We start from the raw sequence: 17,315 nt of genomic DNA on the forward strand, positions 1-17,315 counted from the left end.
CTGGTTGCTAGGAGGGGTTTTCTGCAAAGGCTATAAAAGCTTTGAAAGCCCTCTGCTCCTTTACTCCTGACTGTGCAGCCCTGCAAGGCAACGTTTGTGAGGAGTAAGGTAGGATTTTGTAGTTCATGACTGCTCTCTGTAGACCGAGCACACTTTAAGAATTGTGTGCTGACTTTGTCAAGTGACCTGGTGCAAACTTTCTGTGGGTTGGATTTGATGTCAGGGGAAAAGACGGGCGTGGGCAGGAGAAATTCTTTCCATTTTGGAACACTTTACACAAGGGCTTGGACAATTACTGCTTTTATTTAATGCAATTAAATAAAGGGAATAAAAAATGGTTAAAACTTCAAAACCAAACTTATTTGGAGTTGACCACTTTATATACTTTTCCTTTTTAGTAGGCTGCTGTAGAAATGTGCAGTAAAACTGGAATTCCTAGGAAACTACTATGCTTTGTGTGTAAACTTGAAAAATAGAAACAGCTGTTGCTAATTCAACAACTGTTGCTTTAGGACTTAGAAGAGACATTGCTCATGAAAGGGATGAGAATCAAATCTCTTAGAAATCAAATCAGAAATAAAATTTTAGAAATCAAATGAATCTTTTAGAAACATAAGAGCAAAATCCTAGTTTTCTGACTAAGAACTTGGCAAAGCCACATAAAAGCTGTATCATCTGGGGTTTGTTCTGCTAAATCTTTCCATAGAATTTTACAAGGATGAGATATTTTTTCTCTCTGGTGTTTTCATATTCAGCAGACTTTTCACTGCAAAGTAAATTACTGTGTTAGATCTTCTGCCTGTTTTTCTACATGGCTGTAATTTACATTAAGATCCTGATATCAAGCCTTTGAAAGTAACCACATATCTGACATGCCTCATGATATGGTTAAATAAGCATAGATAAATGCTGTCATTTGACACAGACTGTAGTGTAAAAATCTAGTTTGTGCCCTTAAATATTTTTAATAAGGCATTTTCTCAAAACCTTAAAAAGTTTTGATAGGTTCAGTTCAAGGGTGCCTCTTCAGGGGGTTAAGATCCAGACAGAAAGAAATATTGTGGTGATTTTTGTGAAACAACAGTTAGGACTTTCAGTCTGGATGTCTGTCTGATTTTTCAATCCAGTTGATTGTTGATCATTCCAATTGGGAATGACAAAATGCACAAAACCCACAATATTTTTCAAGCTGAGAGACATTAACTTTTTGATCCTCTTTCCTGTTCAGCAGAACATGTACAAATTCCAGACTGGGAAGTGGGACATGTAGCCTAGACAGTATTTTGTTAAACAGAATAACTCTCAAATAGGTACCTGGCAGGGAGTAACCAGAAAGGAGCATCACACTTTTCTGTGGTACATTCTCTTTGCTCCTCTCAGTAAGAACATGGGGTTTTTTTCTTTTCCTTGCTCACAATCTATGTTCTGAGCATAAAAGTACCCAAAAATGTATGACAGAAAGCCATCAGTTCTTTCAGTCCTTTTCATACTGTATTGAAGTAATGCTTGGACTGAATGTGTCCCTCCTGGGTCTAGGTATCGTTTACATGATTGCATTTTAGAGTGGCAGGAGACAAAGTATTGGGCAAGACCTTGTCTCCATCAGGGGGCTGGTTATCTTCCTAGATTCCAGTCTGCTTTTTTCTTACCAGCTGTAGTTTCTTCCAAAGCAGAAGAAATTTTTATATGTAAGTTGGTTTCTTACCTTGCGAAGCTCTTCTCAAGACTAAGCAGACTATTCAAGCAGACTAAGGTCTTTAGCTCCTCTCAAGAGCCATTGCCTACTTTGACTTATATTAACATTGCATTTTTTGTTTACTACATGGAAATAGATGGATCTGCGTGTCAGTGTCTTTATTTCAAAAGAGGCACAGACTTTTTTCTTACTGTATAATTTAAATCAGAAAAGACATAAAGTTTTAGAGACTTAATAAGCACAATTTAGTGTAGTCTAGTAGCCTTCTGCTCCAGTCAGCCCCAAGGACAGCAAAACCTTTAGAGCTTGGTGTCAAGGGTGGGTGTGGGGATATGTAGAAGAAACGCAGTGCTTCCCAAAGCCAGTTCTCCCTGGTAAGTGTTCCTTTATCAAGCAAAATACACCTCTTCTCAGATCTGGTGCAGGGAGACTGAATCTTGTTTCACAGTTTGAAGTGGTTCTGTGCCCTGTGGACCAGTTAGTCAGCAGACATACCAGTACATGTCAGCGTTGATGACTCAGTGCACCCAGTATGGAGATTTTTATGTGCTTTCATCCTGCTGCACATGGCCTTCATTTTATGGTGTTATAAAATGCAGCAGAACTTCAGGTACTACAGTGCTTCATCTGCCCTTGTTAACTTCTGTCAATACAAGAAGAGTGCAGGACTCACTCTGACAGCTTGAGAAAAGTGCTGGTTGCAGTTGTGATGTAAGCATGCTTTTCTTGTCCTGGCTAAATAGCAGGTCATAAAAGTTGGTCCTTAAATATGACTCAATATTCTGTCCATTATTTACCCAGTTGAGGCCTACTCTAAATAATATACAAATACAGATTTTAAATCAGTTTCAGTTTTTGTGGCAGCACAGGCAGAGCTAAATTCCTTCCTAAGGGAAGGAAACAAAAGCAAGAGTTTTTTGGGGAAGAGGGAATATGGGTGGCTCTTACCTTGGAGAGGGGTGGTAAGGAGAGCTGCAGGCAGGCTGTGTGAGGTATTTGTCACTTTGTTGGTTGCTGAATGTGGAAGTAAGCTTTAGAGTTTTGCTGTGAGAGACAGAAAGACCTGGACTGTGGCTACACTCCTTGGTGCTAAACTTGTATTGGTTCAAAAGATTGGTCTCTGCCCTTCCTACAGGACAGAGGGGATGTGTTGGCAGCATAACTAACATTTTTTATTATGATAAAAACCCCGAAAATCCAAATAGAATTTTGTCTCTTAACACCAGTTTCAAGGTCAGTCTGGTTTACTCAGCAACAGTACCTCTAGTTATTGCTTGTATGTATGCTTTAAAACCAACTCATCCCTAGAGTTTGCTGAGGAAGAGCATTTAAAAAAAAAATCTAGTTAAATAACTATTTGATAAACCATTGATATCTTCTTTCTATTCCCTCACTGTTTCCATTAGCAAACAGAAAATTCCTCACACCAACAATAGAAGTTGTTATGAAGCAACCTGTCCATTATTTTTGAGTACTTAATGTCACATCACCACTCATTTCTTCCTTTTCTGCATAGTGACTAATGGAAAATCTGGGTTGATTTTCTGTTTGAGCAGTGAAAAGCAAAAAATTATTTTAAATCCTCTTCTTAAACTGGTAATGCTTTATTATTATCATGTAGAAATTGTAGGAAATATGCAAGAAAAAGTAATGTATATAAAACTCTCCAGATGTACTCATCAGTCAAAGAAATTACATGAAAGTATATTTAACAAGGGAATATCTTTTTTCCTAACATAATATATGAGAACTCCAACCTCAGTGACTGATGAAACAAGAGCACTTGTTTACCAGTGAATTTCAAAATGAGCATAGATGATAGATTAACTAATGAGAAAGACAGGCTAATTGGTTTCTAGTAACTTCCCTTTGTAAGTCAGTGCTAATGCTAATGTGTTGCTATAGGCAAATAGTACTATTACTGTTCTAATCTAAAACTTCTGAAAGTAGCTAAGAATGTAGGGGTGAGCAAGCAGTTGTGGAGCATCACATCACCTGAGAAACATCAAAGCTTCCCATAGCACAGGCCCGTTACCATGTGGGACACTAACCACTGCATGTCGTAGTGCTAGAGAAGTGATTTTGGGGGTGGGAATTCTTGAGTTGCACTGGTGCTCAAAATGATGAGAAATGGTTTGTATCTCTTCCCAGAAACTCTGTCAACATGGCTATGGTATCAGAATTTCTGAAGCAGGCATGGTTCATGGACAATCAGGAGCAGGAATGTATTGTAAGTATTATCAACTTTGAGAGCATCATGCTTATTTTCCTATACTCTTACGAGTGGTTTAAAGGCATTTAAACATCTTTCATACTTACAAATAGAGGAAAAGTAATGGTAAAACTCCTGCAGATTAGAACTGGAACCCAATTTTATTGCAGTGTACAGTCTAATGTAACCATATAATGTAAAAAGTTTGCTACCAGATGAAAAATTGCTCCTGTTTGCACCTATCAGTCTAGTTATCAATTTCTAGGCAGAACTAGATAGTGTGATTAAATTGTAATTCCCAACGGCCAGTCACTGATTCACTAAAATCGGCTTCTTTAACGTAGTAATCTGATGCTGAGTTGTGTGAACGTGTCAAAACATGTTCAGGCAATGTATGTGAACAAAAGAGGGACTGTTTGGCTGAGATTTAGGAAGCCATGAGTTAGAATATAGGAGTGTAAAGGAGGAAGTAAAATTTTCATATCACATGTCATGCCAACGAGCCACAACACGTAACAAAAAGCCTCAGACAATGAGTACTGTTATAGATTAGAAGGGAGGGGTATGGTAGTGAGGAGTCAAGATTACTGTACTAGGATGATGTGGAGAGTCTTTGTGATAATGAGGTGAAGATACTGAAATGAAAGCAAAGGTAAAGCAGTACACCGTGAAGTCACACGGTGTTCCCTAAAAAGCTTACATTTTGAAAACAAAATTATGTAGGGCGAGTTTCAGTAAACAAAAGTTTTCTGCTCTAGACCCCTGTGGATTTTGTAATTTCGACTCCACAACATTCTATGCATAAACCTTTGGCTCCATCATCCTATCTCTCTTCCATTCCCAGGGTCCTGAGACATTCTTGGCTGTGGTGGTTACAGACAGTTTTGTATTGCTGGTAGATAAGTTTGGCATGGAAACCAGTATACAAATGTTAGCCTGTGAGATTGAGAAACAGGGAATGAGACAGTCCCATTCCTTTGTTGGCTTAGCGCACAAGGCACAATGATCTTTTAAAAAGTATGTGAGAGATTGATTTAAGTATACAGTCTGTCTGCTCTCTTACAGCTCCTAGTAATACAATTGTGCTGGGAGATGAACATTCAATTATCAGATGCTAGAATCATGCAAAATTCAATACAAAGTCTTGTATGTAAAGCATGTATCCATAAAACCTTGCCATTTCTCTTGGGGTGTTTTATTTTAATGGCAAAGGATTAAAAAAAATTCAAATATTAGTTTTTGAAACAAGTATAAATTTCATCCAAGAATCTTGGAGCATTTTATAACTTCTGTAATAGTAGTAGGCATCAGTTATTTGGTGCTGTTGAGTTATAGGTCCTACCAGTAATTTGATGTGTCATATTGCTGACATAAGGCAAGCCATGTGATCTGTTGTATAGTTCCCAGAGGCCTTCAGACATTGACTAGAGAGTGCCCTTCCAGGAGTAGATTCACCAAAACCAGATGGTGGCTTTCTGAAAACTGTGGCTTAAGTTTCAAAGAAGCTGGGAAACAGGTCTCCACTTCCTTGTAGGGTTAGGCTTGAACTCTTCCCCAAGATCTTAAATGCAAGAAGTGTTTGAAAGCTTAGATATGAGTCAGCTGAGGAGACCCTTAATGTGATACACAGTCAGTTTGCGTAAGATGAACAATAGAAATTAGCACTTTACTGGAAGTGCCTGTAGGATTTAATTGTGGGTTTAGAGCCTTTAAAATTTGAGCATAATTTCCTAATTTTGACAGTTAATTATTTTCTTATGCAATCCAACTTACATTAAGAAATAGGTCTTCAGGTACCTAAACCAATTTATGAAGCACTTTCTGTTTAATATAAGAGCTGTGAAAGGAATAGATCCAATACATATCCATTACTGAACCTGTTCAATTATCTGTAGCTACAAAACTGTATGTTCCTTGATGATAAAAGGCAATCCCAAAGGCAATAGTTTATTTGGGCATCCAAAACTGCTTCTATAAAAAAATATTATTTGGTATGAGAAATTTTTTTCCTTTTTTAAATTTTATTTTCTATTTTCCCTCTGCAGAAAAGTTCAAAAGGTGGCCATGGAGTTCAGTCATACCCAAATTTTGATCCGTCAGCTGATGTTGCTGCTTTGGACAGAGCTATTACTGTAAAGGGTAAGAGGAGTAAATATTTAACTTGCTGCATTAGGACTCTCAGGAAATTTTGAGAATAACACTGAACAAAATATCAGAGCAAGAGACAATGGCAAGCAAGAGAGGGGCCTCTGCTTTTAAAAGCTTGGCAATACATTAAATTGTGCCACTTGGTGAAGTATCTCAGTTCTTTGATAGCCTAGTGGTGTATTACAGTTTCAGACCTTAATGCTATATTAAAGTTCTTGAATATATTAAAGGAAGTGTTGTAAAATTTCAATTTCTAGGGAAGGAAAAAATATTGCAACATACCATACCAATACTTTTTCGCTTTATTTCTGTAAAATTCCTGCAAGAGGTAGTGATTATGCTGATAATGTATTGTGTGTTTCTCCTACATTTCTCGCTTTTAATGAAATTCACATTTGGCACTTTGTCTGTACTTCAAAAGGTTTTCCAGTTTGACTTACTGAGATTAAATGAGTATGCCATCTATTTTCTTTTTTAGTGTGGGTTTCTGTTTGTTTGGGGTTTTTTAGGGGTTTTTTTCAGTATAATGGAAGATCTACACTCAGAACACTTTAAGACTTTTTGTATGAAATTTATGTGTCCTAGAGGGGTCTTATTTATTTGGTTTCTTAGCTACATCACTAATCTTGTGAGTCTGTAGATGATTACAGCTTTTCCTTTGGTTAATCTTGAGTTTGTCTAGAAACCAAAATATGACATAAAGCAGATATAACAACAAAAAATGTAACTGGCTAAATGATTTTGACTATTTTGGGATTTTGATTGGTGATTCATAGGTGTGGATGAAGCCACCATCATTGACATCTTGACTAAAAGAACAAATGCTCAGCGTCAGCAGATCAAAGCTGCCTATCAGCAGACTAAAGGAAAGGTAAGGTATATTCAAGCCAATCTTAAATTTTCACCCAGAATATATATGTTTCTCCTGGCTCAAATGGTATATGTGAGTAAAGATAGAATACTGAAGAGGATAGGAGAGTTGTAGGACCTTAACACTGTTCCCCAAGTATGCCGACACTGGTATAGGGAGGGGCTTCCAGTGTTCTCCCACCTCTAAGTAGTAAAACTGCTCGTCCCTGGAATTGAGAAGCTTGGAAGTTACTACATGTTTCTGCAAAGTGTTTAAATTGCTCTTACTCTTCTCAGATAAAGATTTTCTCCATTTGGACCTGTAACTCCAAATTGAAATTAGTTTCACAGTTGGCATACCAGACATAGTGAGCATTTGTTCCTTGGACAGGGATTCCTTTGAGGGTAACTTTTAAAGGCCAACTTATAAAGTAAGTCTAATCTGACTTTAGCCTAACTTTCCTGTTTATGTTCAGGAAACCTCACCTGTGATTTTCACAACCCTCTCCTCCCTCAGAGGAAGCTCCAGCTTTGCAATTATATTTTTAAAATAATTGTAGTAAATGTATAATGTCAAAAGGTTCAAGAACAATAATGTTAGATTATCAGATACCTTAGTTCCTGGCACACCGTCCATAAGCAGAACAAAACTAACTATGGACATAGTGCTTATTTCTGAAATAATCTCATTGGTTTAGCTATCCTCACAAAGCAGGTTGACATTCTCACTCTTACAGCTACAACCTGGACACAAACAGAATAAGAGTACTGAACATTTTTACATAGGTGGCAGAATAAAGCAGACTTAATTTTTCTTTTTTCACCCCTCTTAAATTTAGGTCAAATTGGAATATAGATCATATCTTCAAGACTTGTGGTTTTGTTTAGGGTGGTTTTACATATTTTCACTTCAAACTCTGTATCCATCATGCAATAAATGATGAATTCAAATGTTACTCAGATAAGCAACTCAGTCGTAACTGTAAGAACAATATGGCATTATCTTTTCTTGAAGAGCAAGCAGACTATTTTGAGTCTTCTTCTCATGCTGTAAATGGTTCAATATACCTGAACTAGGTGAACTGCAATGTGTGAAGGCACTCCTGAGTATTCACTGAAAAACCCTGCCTGATGATTTGGTTAACATAAAGGTGACCAATTTGAAACTTGAAGTAGGGCTTCATAATTCTTACTATTATAGATAAAGGAATGATGTAAACTAAGAATGATCAGAGGTCAGACTAATTTTTGGACTGCAGCCGAATAGCAGCTACACTTTTACTTTCTTATTCTTCCTGAAACAGAGTCTAGAAGATGCTTTGAAAAAGGCTCTGAAAAGCCACCTCGAGGATGTTGTTGTGGCTTTGCTCAAAACTCCAGCTCAATTTGATGCTGAAGAATTAAGAGCCTCTATGAAGGTAAGGCAAAATCTTCAGAGAAGAACTTTCGTAGAGAGCATCAGTAATTATCAAGGCCTGTAAATGACACTGGACACAGATTTCAAGGCTTGTGTATTATCTTTATTTAAACTTCATTTTGTAAAATAAGTCTGTATTGGTAATTCAGTTTATGAGAACAAGACCCGGTAATCTCTGCTGAATTTCAGAGTTGGGGAATTCTTTTGTGAGAATGAATTCTTTCTGCCTTTTGAAAACTGGTTGCTAATGGGAGCATAGTGTTTACATACATGTTTACATAAGAGAAAAAAGGGGAGGAAGTATTTTTCTTCAAAGATTTTACATTCCTATCTTTTATGTGCACAGTTTGATCCTTTTAGCACTTCTTTTGGGGACCAGTATATTAAATGTGATAAGAATTTAATTCCAAAAGAGCTGAAATTACAATATTATATGGAAGCATAATGTTTTTAATTTTTCTCATTCCATGTGGTGCCTTCAAAGCCAAGCCAATGATTTACGTCTTACTTCTGTTACGAATTTAAGCTTGCTCTATTGGATAACATCTCTAAAATTCAATCACTTTTATCAGGGGCTTGGAACTGATGAAGATACCTTGATTGAGATTCTGGCCTCAAGAACCAACCAAGAGATCAAAGAAGCCAACAGATACTACAAAGAAGGTAATTCAGAGCAAGAAAGAAGTATTAACATTATAACCCTGTAGCCAACACGTTAGAGTCACTGCCTCACCTCTTAAAATAAGGAGCTGAGAAGAGTATAGGAGGCAAATGAAGCTTCACAGAAAATTGACAGAGTTGCTGGGGAGGGAGGTCACGGTGACTTTTGCTGACCTATGTAGATCCCAGTAGTGCAGGAAAAGATACATCACCACTGCTGGAATTGTGGGTGTCTCATGGACTGAGTCACACATTTATATGCTTTCTAGGATGCATGCAAAACAAAGCTGCTTTTCTTCCCCTGTAACTAAACCTTGGCTGACATTTTAAGATAAAAGGATAGACTTGAAAAAGGAATCTTACTGAGTTAGCAACAGAGACATGTTAGCAGTAGGAGGAACAGGGAACAGTGTACTACAGGGGGAAAATATTTGAAGAAATTACTAATATGTAGTGTGGTGTCTCTCTTATATGTCGAGTTTACTGTGTTTTCTAATTAAATCCTTTTTTCTGAGATGATGAGGTAACTTTGACCAAGACATTTCTTCTTAGATGCTCATATTAATAGCTTGAGTTTTTGGAAAAGTTTTGTGTTTGAGTACAGTACTGATAAGGACAGCCACAAATAAGAATGAAAAAGAAAAAGGGTCAGAAAAAGGTTTTTGTATTTCACAAGCAGAAACCCAAGACAATGCTACCTATAAGGCCTTAGAGGATATTTTTCAGCACATTTTGGGTTTAACCTCCAATTTCACAGCACATCTCACAGGATTTAGAGGATATGTTAAAAATAAACTCCTTCACTTGAAATCAAATGAGAAAAAGTATGAAAACTACATTTCTAGTGGACATATTTAAGTGGGAAATTAGGAAAAGACTCAAAAAGATCACAGAAAGGTTTGGAAGGGCCTTTAAAAATTATCTAGTCAACTTAGTTGATACAATACAAACTATGATTTGATTTCAGTGCTGAAGAGAGATCTGACACAAGACATCATCTCTGACACATCTGGAGACTTTCAAAAGGCTTTGGTTGCTCTTGCCAAGGTATGCTATGCTTAAGCATTTTGAGTGGCAATATCTATTATCAAAAATCAATGTTGTCAAGGCTATTTTAGAGAGACGTGCAATAAATAAAGATTTAGGTAATATTTATTTCTTTGCATTGCTTTTTTTTCTCTTTCACATCCTTGACCATTATAAACTGTTCTTAAACAAACTGTAGTAAGATTTTATCTCAAATGCCTTTTAAAAAACTTCATTGTTTATTGGGAAACATATTTCCTTTTTATCAGTTACACTTTCAAGACTTTTTTTGTGCTATCTTTAAGTACTAGAAAAAGTAACAGGCATAATGTCATGTCAATGGACTAGAAATAGAAAAAGAAGAAATGCTTAAAATTAGTGAAATAAACTTTTTTTTCCTGTTAAGATATGTTTCTAGTAGGTAGATGATGGGACAAAGCCAGGGAGTTATCAAACACTGGACCTCCCCAATAAAAAGACCCTTTTAAAATGACTAAATATTTTATTTTTGAGTTTATGTATATGAAGCTTGTACTTACACACAGGATGATTTTTTAGTACATCCATGTACATGGTTTGAATTTTCAGTTTTAACTTTCAAATCAGCTTGAAAGGTGTTGATTGAACGATCATCAGGGAGCAAGTCACAGGTTAGAAGCCTGTAGTTTCATGTCAAGAAACAAATACTTCCTGTGGATTTTTAGGTAGGAATTAAGAAATAAGTTGCTGGTGGCTGTAGAAGTATGTTCTCTGATTACAAATGCAACAGTTTTATTCACAGAATGTTTGACATAACTGCACCTATTTCCAGTTATATATTAGTTTGAGTGGTACTGCACAACTCTAAACTGTTGAGCTTTAGTGAACTGAATGATTGTGAGTAACAGTGAAATTTTATTTATTTCTTTATGTAGGCTGATCGATGTGAAAATCCTCATGTGAATGATGAACTTGCTGACAATGATGCCAGGGTAAGGTCATACTTGGCACTTTGCAGTTCTTCTGACTTACTTGAGATTGCGCTGGCTGAATCCTGTATATTGCAGACCTAACAGAGATTTCAATGTGATACAGCAGTCATTTCTGAGGAGATAGTGTTTTACAAAGTTCATGTAAGTTCATTATATGAAGGAAATTAGCTCTTCACCCTAATATCTACCTTCAGAAACATTTCTGCAAGACCTCATCTAGTTCATGTGAAGCATGCAGACTATTTGAAGTACAGGTCACAAGTAGAAGAGTCAGACCCAGTCTTTCTTCTGTTTATGAAACAGTTCTTGAATTAAGGAACAAGGGTGTGCTCATCTGTGTGCAGAATTAGCTACTCTACATTTACCAGTGTGAACTCTGCAGTGTATCAGATATAGCTATTGCTTTACAATGAAGAACATTTTAAGATTATTGGTAAACCTCACAGTTATTTTCTTAATAATTCTAAAATAAACATCTGATCTTTTTCTTATTTCTTTCAACATTAGTGGCACTATTTTTGATAAAATCTTGATAAAACTTAGCAGTCTTTCCTGAGTTTTCACCTATAAAATGTTACATCACAGTTACAATCTACATTTAGATTACTTCCAATTGAGTTTTAAAAAAAATCCAGCAAAGACTAGGCCATTGAGAAATACTGCTTTAATTCCTAGTACATAAGGAGTTCAGTTCTGTTATCTGCCCTGGATATGAAAGAAAACTAATACTTTGTCTGAGCTCAAAAGTTCGCACTGTTTATCTTGATGCAGAGTGTTAAATCTTCCAGCTGTGTGGAGGTCTTTAATTATTACTCTTAGAGAGGTTGGAGGAAGTGAGGAAAATGGAGGAGGTCGATAAGGTTTTTACTTTCCTGGAAGTAAAAGTCACTCCTGGAAAGATGAGGAAGTACTTGGTACATAGGCTTCTCCTGAATATTGGACCAGTTTGTTGCAGAAACAGTTTTGTCAGTCTTAAGAAAGCCTATGAGTCTTGAACTTCCATGCAGACTGCTATCGCGACAAATGAAAAATAACTTCATTCAAAAATGTAGTATACCCAGAAAAGCTAGATGATGATCACGAAATGTCTGAAAATATGCTTTTTAGCTGCATAGTGTTTGCTACGTACTATTATGACATAAGTGAAGTATGAAGCATTATTTGACAGAGCTGGAGTTAGTCTGAGGTAGGGTAGAGTTTTGATCTGGATTGTGTCAAGGGACAGTGTTCATTACTAACAAGCAATGGCCCTCAAAGGTACAGTATTCCTGTTTGAGTTTTACTATTCCCATATTGACTTTGCCACCTTCTTTTCTTTATGACAGGCCTTGTATGAAGCAGGAGAGAAAAGGAAAGGAACAGATATCGGTGTGTTTGTTACTATTCTTACTACAAGAAGCTACCCACATCTTCGAAGGGGTATGTTGAACAAAGCTTCATGCTTCTCTGGGATGATTTTTGAACATGGCCTGCTCATGAATTCAGAGACTATACAGGTTATCAAGACATGACCCCAATTGGAAGCATGCTTGCTTACTAGGGGTGTGGTTGGCAGCCTGGCTGTTCTTTCCATAGTAGAGATGAGCAATATTATTTAGGCTGTTAACAAAACTGAAGTCTCAGCTGGGTTGTGATCACAACACCAAGGAATCAGAGTGGAAGAGGTTCTGAGAGGTCCCCAAAATTGCCTTGGTTTTTAGCCAGGTTGCCCTAGACAGAGGGCTGTCACACAACATCACAGGCTCTGGTGTAGTCAGTTGGCCACCTCTACCCCTGCCGATGGGAAATGAACCCTTCCATCCTAACAAAGTCCTGTTCCGTACGCTGACTCCACCAGTCCGTGCAGTAACGCTGCTCCACATTGTGCTGTCTGAAGAAAGTGAGAAAGAGGACCCACAAACAGTCCTCTGCTGCAGCAGTGAGGACAGAATAAGGCAGAGACAATGCAGGGAGAATACTGTTTTCTTCCCTTATTTAGTCTTTCAGAAGTACACCAAATACAGCAAGCATGACATGAACAAGGTACTGGATTTGGAGCTGAAAGGTGATATTGAGAACTGCCTCACTGCCCTTGGTAAGTGGTTCTGCAGATTGAAACCTACTGTGTGTACTGACTAAACTTAAACTTTTACTTCTGTCATAATTGCTCTGGTCAGAAACTATTCTTTATTTACCCTGCTTCATTGAGAAGCTTGCTAAATAATGCCTTGGAAAACCTAATCCAATCATAGTGATTTAATTGACATCTAAAATCAGTTGAAGTTGAAGACTAGGTAGAAATACCTCTCCTGGTATGTGGAAAGGTCTTTCAAGGAGAACAGATGAGTTGTCTACACAGAAAGAACTTTAAAAGAAATCAACATGCCAAAAAGAGCTGTCAGAACAGCCACATTTTTTATTAAAAATCCAATAGTTTTAAACCTGTCTTCAACCAAACCCATTCTTTGACTCGAAGTTTCATGTTGCAAGGATACTAACAATATACATTTATTAAAAATATAACAAGTTCCCTTCTGTGGTTTTGTTCATGAAAATACTCATATAAATTTAGTAATTGTTGTTCATGAACAATAAGGTAAGGAAGGGACTCCCTCTTACCACTGGATCAGGGATGTAACTGGGAGCCAGGACACCCATCTTGTTCTTAGCTTTTTTATCACTGTCAAGCGTATTTTGGATAAAAGAATAATTTCCATCAGATCCCTCTTATTATCAAAATTGAACTATAACTTGCTTTACAAAATATCAGATTATAACCTCCAGCTCTGCTATAGAAGGCATAAAAGCTTTCACATTTTTCTCTTTGGGAGCTGCAACACCTTCTGTAATTTTGTGGCAGTAAACTAGGGAGAACAGCATTGTTTTTATAGTAACTATTCTCCCCTGACTGAATTGTAAACAGAGGAAATGAACTTCTCATCCTCGTATATTTTGACATAAGGTAACAAAGAAGTACATAAATAGGGTCTGCCGGTAGGAAAAATGAGACTGTTTTTAAAGTGTTTTATTGCTAGACTTTTGTTACATGTGTAGCAGAAGTGACCTTATTTCACTGCTTTGTTACAGTGAAGTGTGCCACAAGCAAACCAGCTTTCTTTGCTGAAAAGCTCCATTTGGCAATGAAGGTAATCTCAGTAAAAATCTCCTCTTTGTAAACATGGGGTGCTATATAAGCTGAAAAGTAGAAAGTTAGCTAGAGGTCTCTAGGCCCTGTGTGTGATAGAAAAGGACTGCAGAAGGAAATTCAGTGTATTTCTCTCACTCCTTCTGTTCTTTCCTTTGAAACCTGAGTATTTTCCATTGGAGGAGTTGTGTGTTTGCTGTAGTGTGTTCAGGAGGGCATCTGTCCATACACACATATCTTTTACTGTTACAGTGACAGGAAGGTGACTGGAACTTCTCTCACTTACGAAACAACGATTATAGTAAAAAAAGGAAAAAGGCGAGCACTGTTAAAAAAGAAATGAAAAAAGGCAGTGAAGTCTAGGCTGTCCCTAATGTCTTGCAAGCACAGTGAAGGAGATGTCTGGTTTTAGGAAACAGCGAAAAGAAATGTTTAAAAATGTTTAAAAAACCCCAAACAGGGTGGAGGTAGCCTGTCAAAAGTGAATTGTGCTCATAGGGAACATAAGACAGATGTGAGACCTCCCTGTTACAAGATACTAAAGGAAAAGGAAAGGGGTATGTTCATCTACAAAGAAGTCTGATGGATTAACACACAGAACTTGATTAAAGATATTTCAGTGACATAAGTAGCATAATTATTTTCCCTTTTTTTTTCTCCCCCTTTTTACTTTGTTTCTTTTAATAGGGTGCTGGGACTCGGCACAAAGACCTCATCAGAATCATGGTTTCGCGCCATGAAGTGGATATGAATGAGATCAAAGGCTATTACAAGAGTCTGTATGGCATCTCTCTTCGCCAAGCCATTATGGTAGGTTTTCTCCCACCTGACATATGAAATGCAGAACAACTGGATTACTTTTGAAGTCCAGTAAAGGTCCATTCACTTTTCTGCTCCTCAGTCACCAGTTCGTCCTGAGTAGCTCATTGTAGATGAGTAACTTATGTTTCCAATGGCCCACAGGCTGGGAGAACTAATTCCTTTTCCAGGTCAAAGTTTATGTCAAAAGAACAATAGTAATTTGTTAGTAGTGATGCATGTCTCAGGATGTCACCTTAGAGTAGAAGCCAAGAGCTGAATGGAGAAACAGTATCCCCAAATTCCTGTACTTAAGCACTACATTGGCAGGAGAGTGAAGAAAATTGCCGTGACAGCTCTAACGGAGATATTTGACATAACTGGATATTGGCTTTTAACATTCGGGGTACTCCAGCAAATGAATTTTTAATTTTGTTAACATTTATTTGGCCTGTTTTCCCTATGACCTAACCTAAATGAGTTAAACTAACAAAAACCTTTTGTTAAAAGGGACTGACTACCCGAAGTATTTTCCAGAAAATTTAAGCAGTGAGGGACTCGAAGAAAGCTAAACTGGCAAAGCATCTTTGTGGAGAATAGTAGACATAACTGAAAAAAAGAGATGTCTTGATTGGAGTAGAAACATACTCCCTACATGTATGAAAATGCCTTTTGGATTTTTATTGGTGTCTGCTATGCTTTCAGTTAGGTGCCAAAGGTCACTTTAATCTTCCCTTAAGTGTGTCTGTGATCTGTAATTTGATATGTAATTACACCACCTCATCATGTTCCAAAGTGGTGATTACATCCTAATGTCTTGAGGTATAGCTTGGCTACACAAAACAACTCATGTATCTCTGAAAACTAGATTCAAATTAGAGAAAACAAGAAATGCATGTCATAATTACACTGAATACTTAATGCATAATTGCTGAATAAGCAATCCCATGGTGAGTAAAGTTTCACTGTACTGTTAGCCTCTGTTTGAGATGCTCCTAGAAGCAATGTGTACACATGAAGTATTTTAATATTAATGAGCATTGGATAACACTGATCAAGAAAGAAATTTTTACTTTATTTAGAGTAAAAGCTTAAGCTCCTGGGTAGATAAAAGTCTTCTGTGCTTCTGTCTCACTTACACCGCTAGACCTCCCAGCATTTTTACTAGCCTTGTCTACCTATACTGCACTCTGGAAATGCATGTATTTATTTCTAGGTCATGCAAATAACTTCAGTGAGGGTACTTGGTTCGAGCTCAGTCTGTGGCTAACTAGTGTTTTATCAAGTGATTAATTCATATAGATGGAGCACTGATATTTGATCAATGTATATTGAATGTTAATTTGAATTTATTTTACTTGAGACCATTATTTTAACAACTGTGCGGTTTTCATGCTTAAATTTACAGGATGAACTCAAAGGGGATTATGAAACCATCCTGGTGGCTTTATGTGGAAGTGATAACTAAGTTTCATGTTCCTGAAATGCACTCAAGCCCAGTTGCTGAAAGGCTTTGTATTTGCATGTCTATATAAAACACAGGCTTTACACAGGGAGGTTTCTGTGGAAGGGTACTTAGTGCATATGTATTATGTTTTTTTCAGTATCCTTACTCTGAATGGCATCAATATTTCTGGTTGCCATTATTTATCCAAAGTGAAAGAATGCCCCCAAGTTTCTATTTGCATATGAAAATGGTAAAGTTTTCATCTATGCTAAGCAAATAAACTTTTAAAAATAAAATTCAGCCATGTGTAACTTTGTATATCTTTTGTTGCTATTCTGCATTTAGTTTCAAGTTCTGTGAGTACAGTGTGTGAGGGAAAAATCAGTAAATAACTTAATCAAAACATAATGTAGTAATATCAAGTGTAGCTGAGTCTGTACCTTTCAATTCCACTTCAGCTAGGGTTTGTGTAAGCCAGATATAAGAAAAGCACTTAAGGATATCCTGTTAAAAAAATTTAATATATAAAATTAATAGAAAAACGGCAATGATATCTCTGTCTTGTTCTTATTTAAATTTCAGGGTGAATAAACCTGTTGCGTTTTGTACGCTGGAAAAAAAATTCTTCATAGGACATTATGGGAGACTGAAATGATAAAGGCTAATGGCTCAAACAATTAGCTGTTTGCAAAAGCTTTGGGTGCTTTTCTGAGGCCAGGTTTGCATGCTCCACACCCCCCCCCCCCCCCCCGCCCCCGCCACTTAAAAAGGGAGGAGAGGAGAATTTTCAATGTGGAGTGGCAAATCCTCTGATCTGCAGAAGACTTCTTTTTGGCAGACTGCAAGAGGGTTTCAGCAGGAGCATGTTCTTTGTGAGAGCCCAGCCTAGCTATTCAACTTCAAAATGGGAATGAGGGAGCACTTAGAATTTTCATTTAAAGGAGAAGATGATACAAACATGTTAGTA

General features: G+C 37.1%; 1 protein-coding gene across 1 annotated transcript; it reads left to right on the forward strand.

Annotated features, from left to right (window-relative positions):
• ANXA1 (annexin A1) lies at window positions 1-16,648 on the forward strand. The gene is made up of 13 exons (XM_048292649.1): window positions 1-108; window positions 3,848-3,926; window positions 5,954-6,047; window positions 6,833-6,927; window positions 8,210-8,323; window positions 8,895-8,985; window positions 9,950-10,029; window positions 10,923-10,979; window positions 12,305-12,398; window positions 12,958-13,053; window positions 14,046-14,104; window positions 14,791-14,913; window positions 16,310-16,648. The coding sequence occupies exons 2-13, from the start codon at window positions 3,861-3,863 to the stop codon at window positions 16,367-16,369; spliced, it is 1,029 nt and encodes a 342-aa protein (XP_048148606.1). The 5' UTR covers window positions 1-108; window positions 3,848-3,860; the 3' UTR covers window positions 16,370-16,648.
• The last annotated feature ends 667 nt before the right edge of the window (window positions 16,649-17,315 follow it).

This window comes from Corvus hawaiiensis, chromosome Z (assembly GCF_020740725.1).
Source record: "Corvus hawaiiensis isolate bCorHaw1 chromosome Z, bCorHaw1.pri.cur, whole genome shotgun sequence".
In the NCBI taxonomy this organism is placed as follows: Eukaryota; Metazoa; Chordata; class Aves; order Passeriformes; family Corvidae; genus Corvus; species Corvus hawaiiensis.

Coding starts and splice junctions, on each gene's coding strand:
- ANXA1 (XM_048292649.1), top strand. CDS start 3,861: ATGGCTATGGTATCAGAATTTCTGAAGCAGGCATGGTTCATGGACAAT. Junction 6,928..8,209: donor ATCAGCAGACTAAAGGAAAG/GTAAGGTATATT, acceptor TTCCTGAAACAG/AGTCTAGAAGATGCTTTGAA. Junction 14,914..16,309: donor CTCTTCGCCAAGCCATTATG/GTAGGTTTTCTC, acceptor TTAAATTTACAG/GATGAACTCAAAGGGGATTA.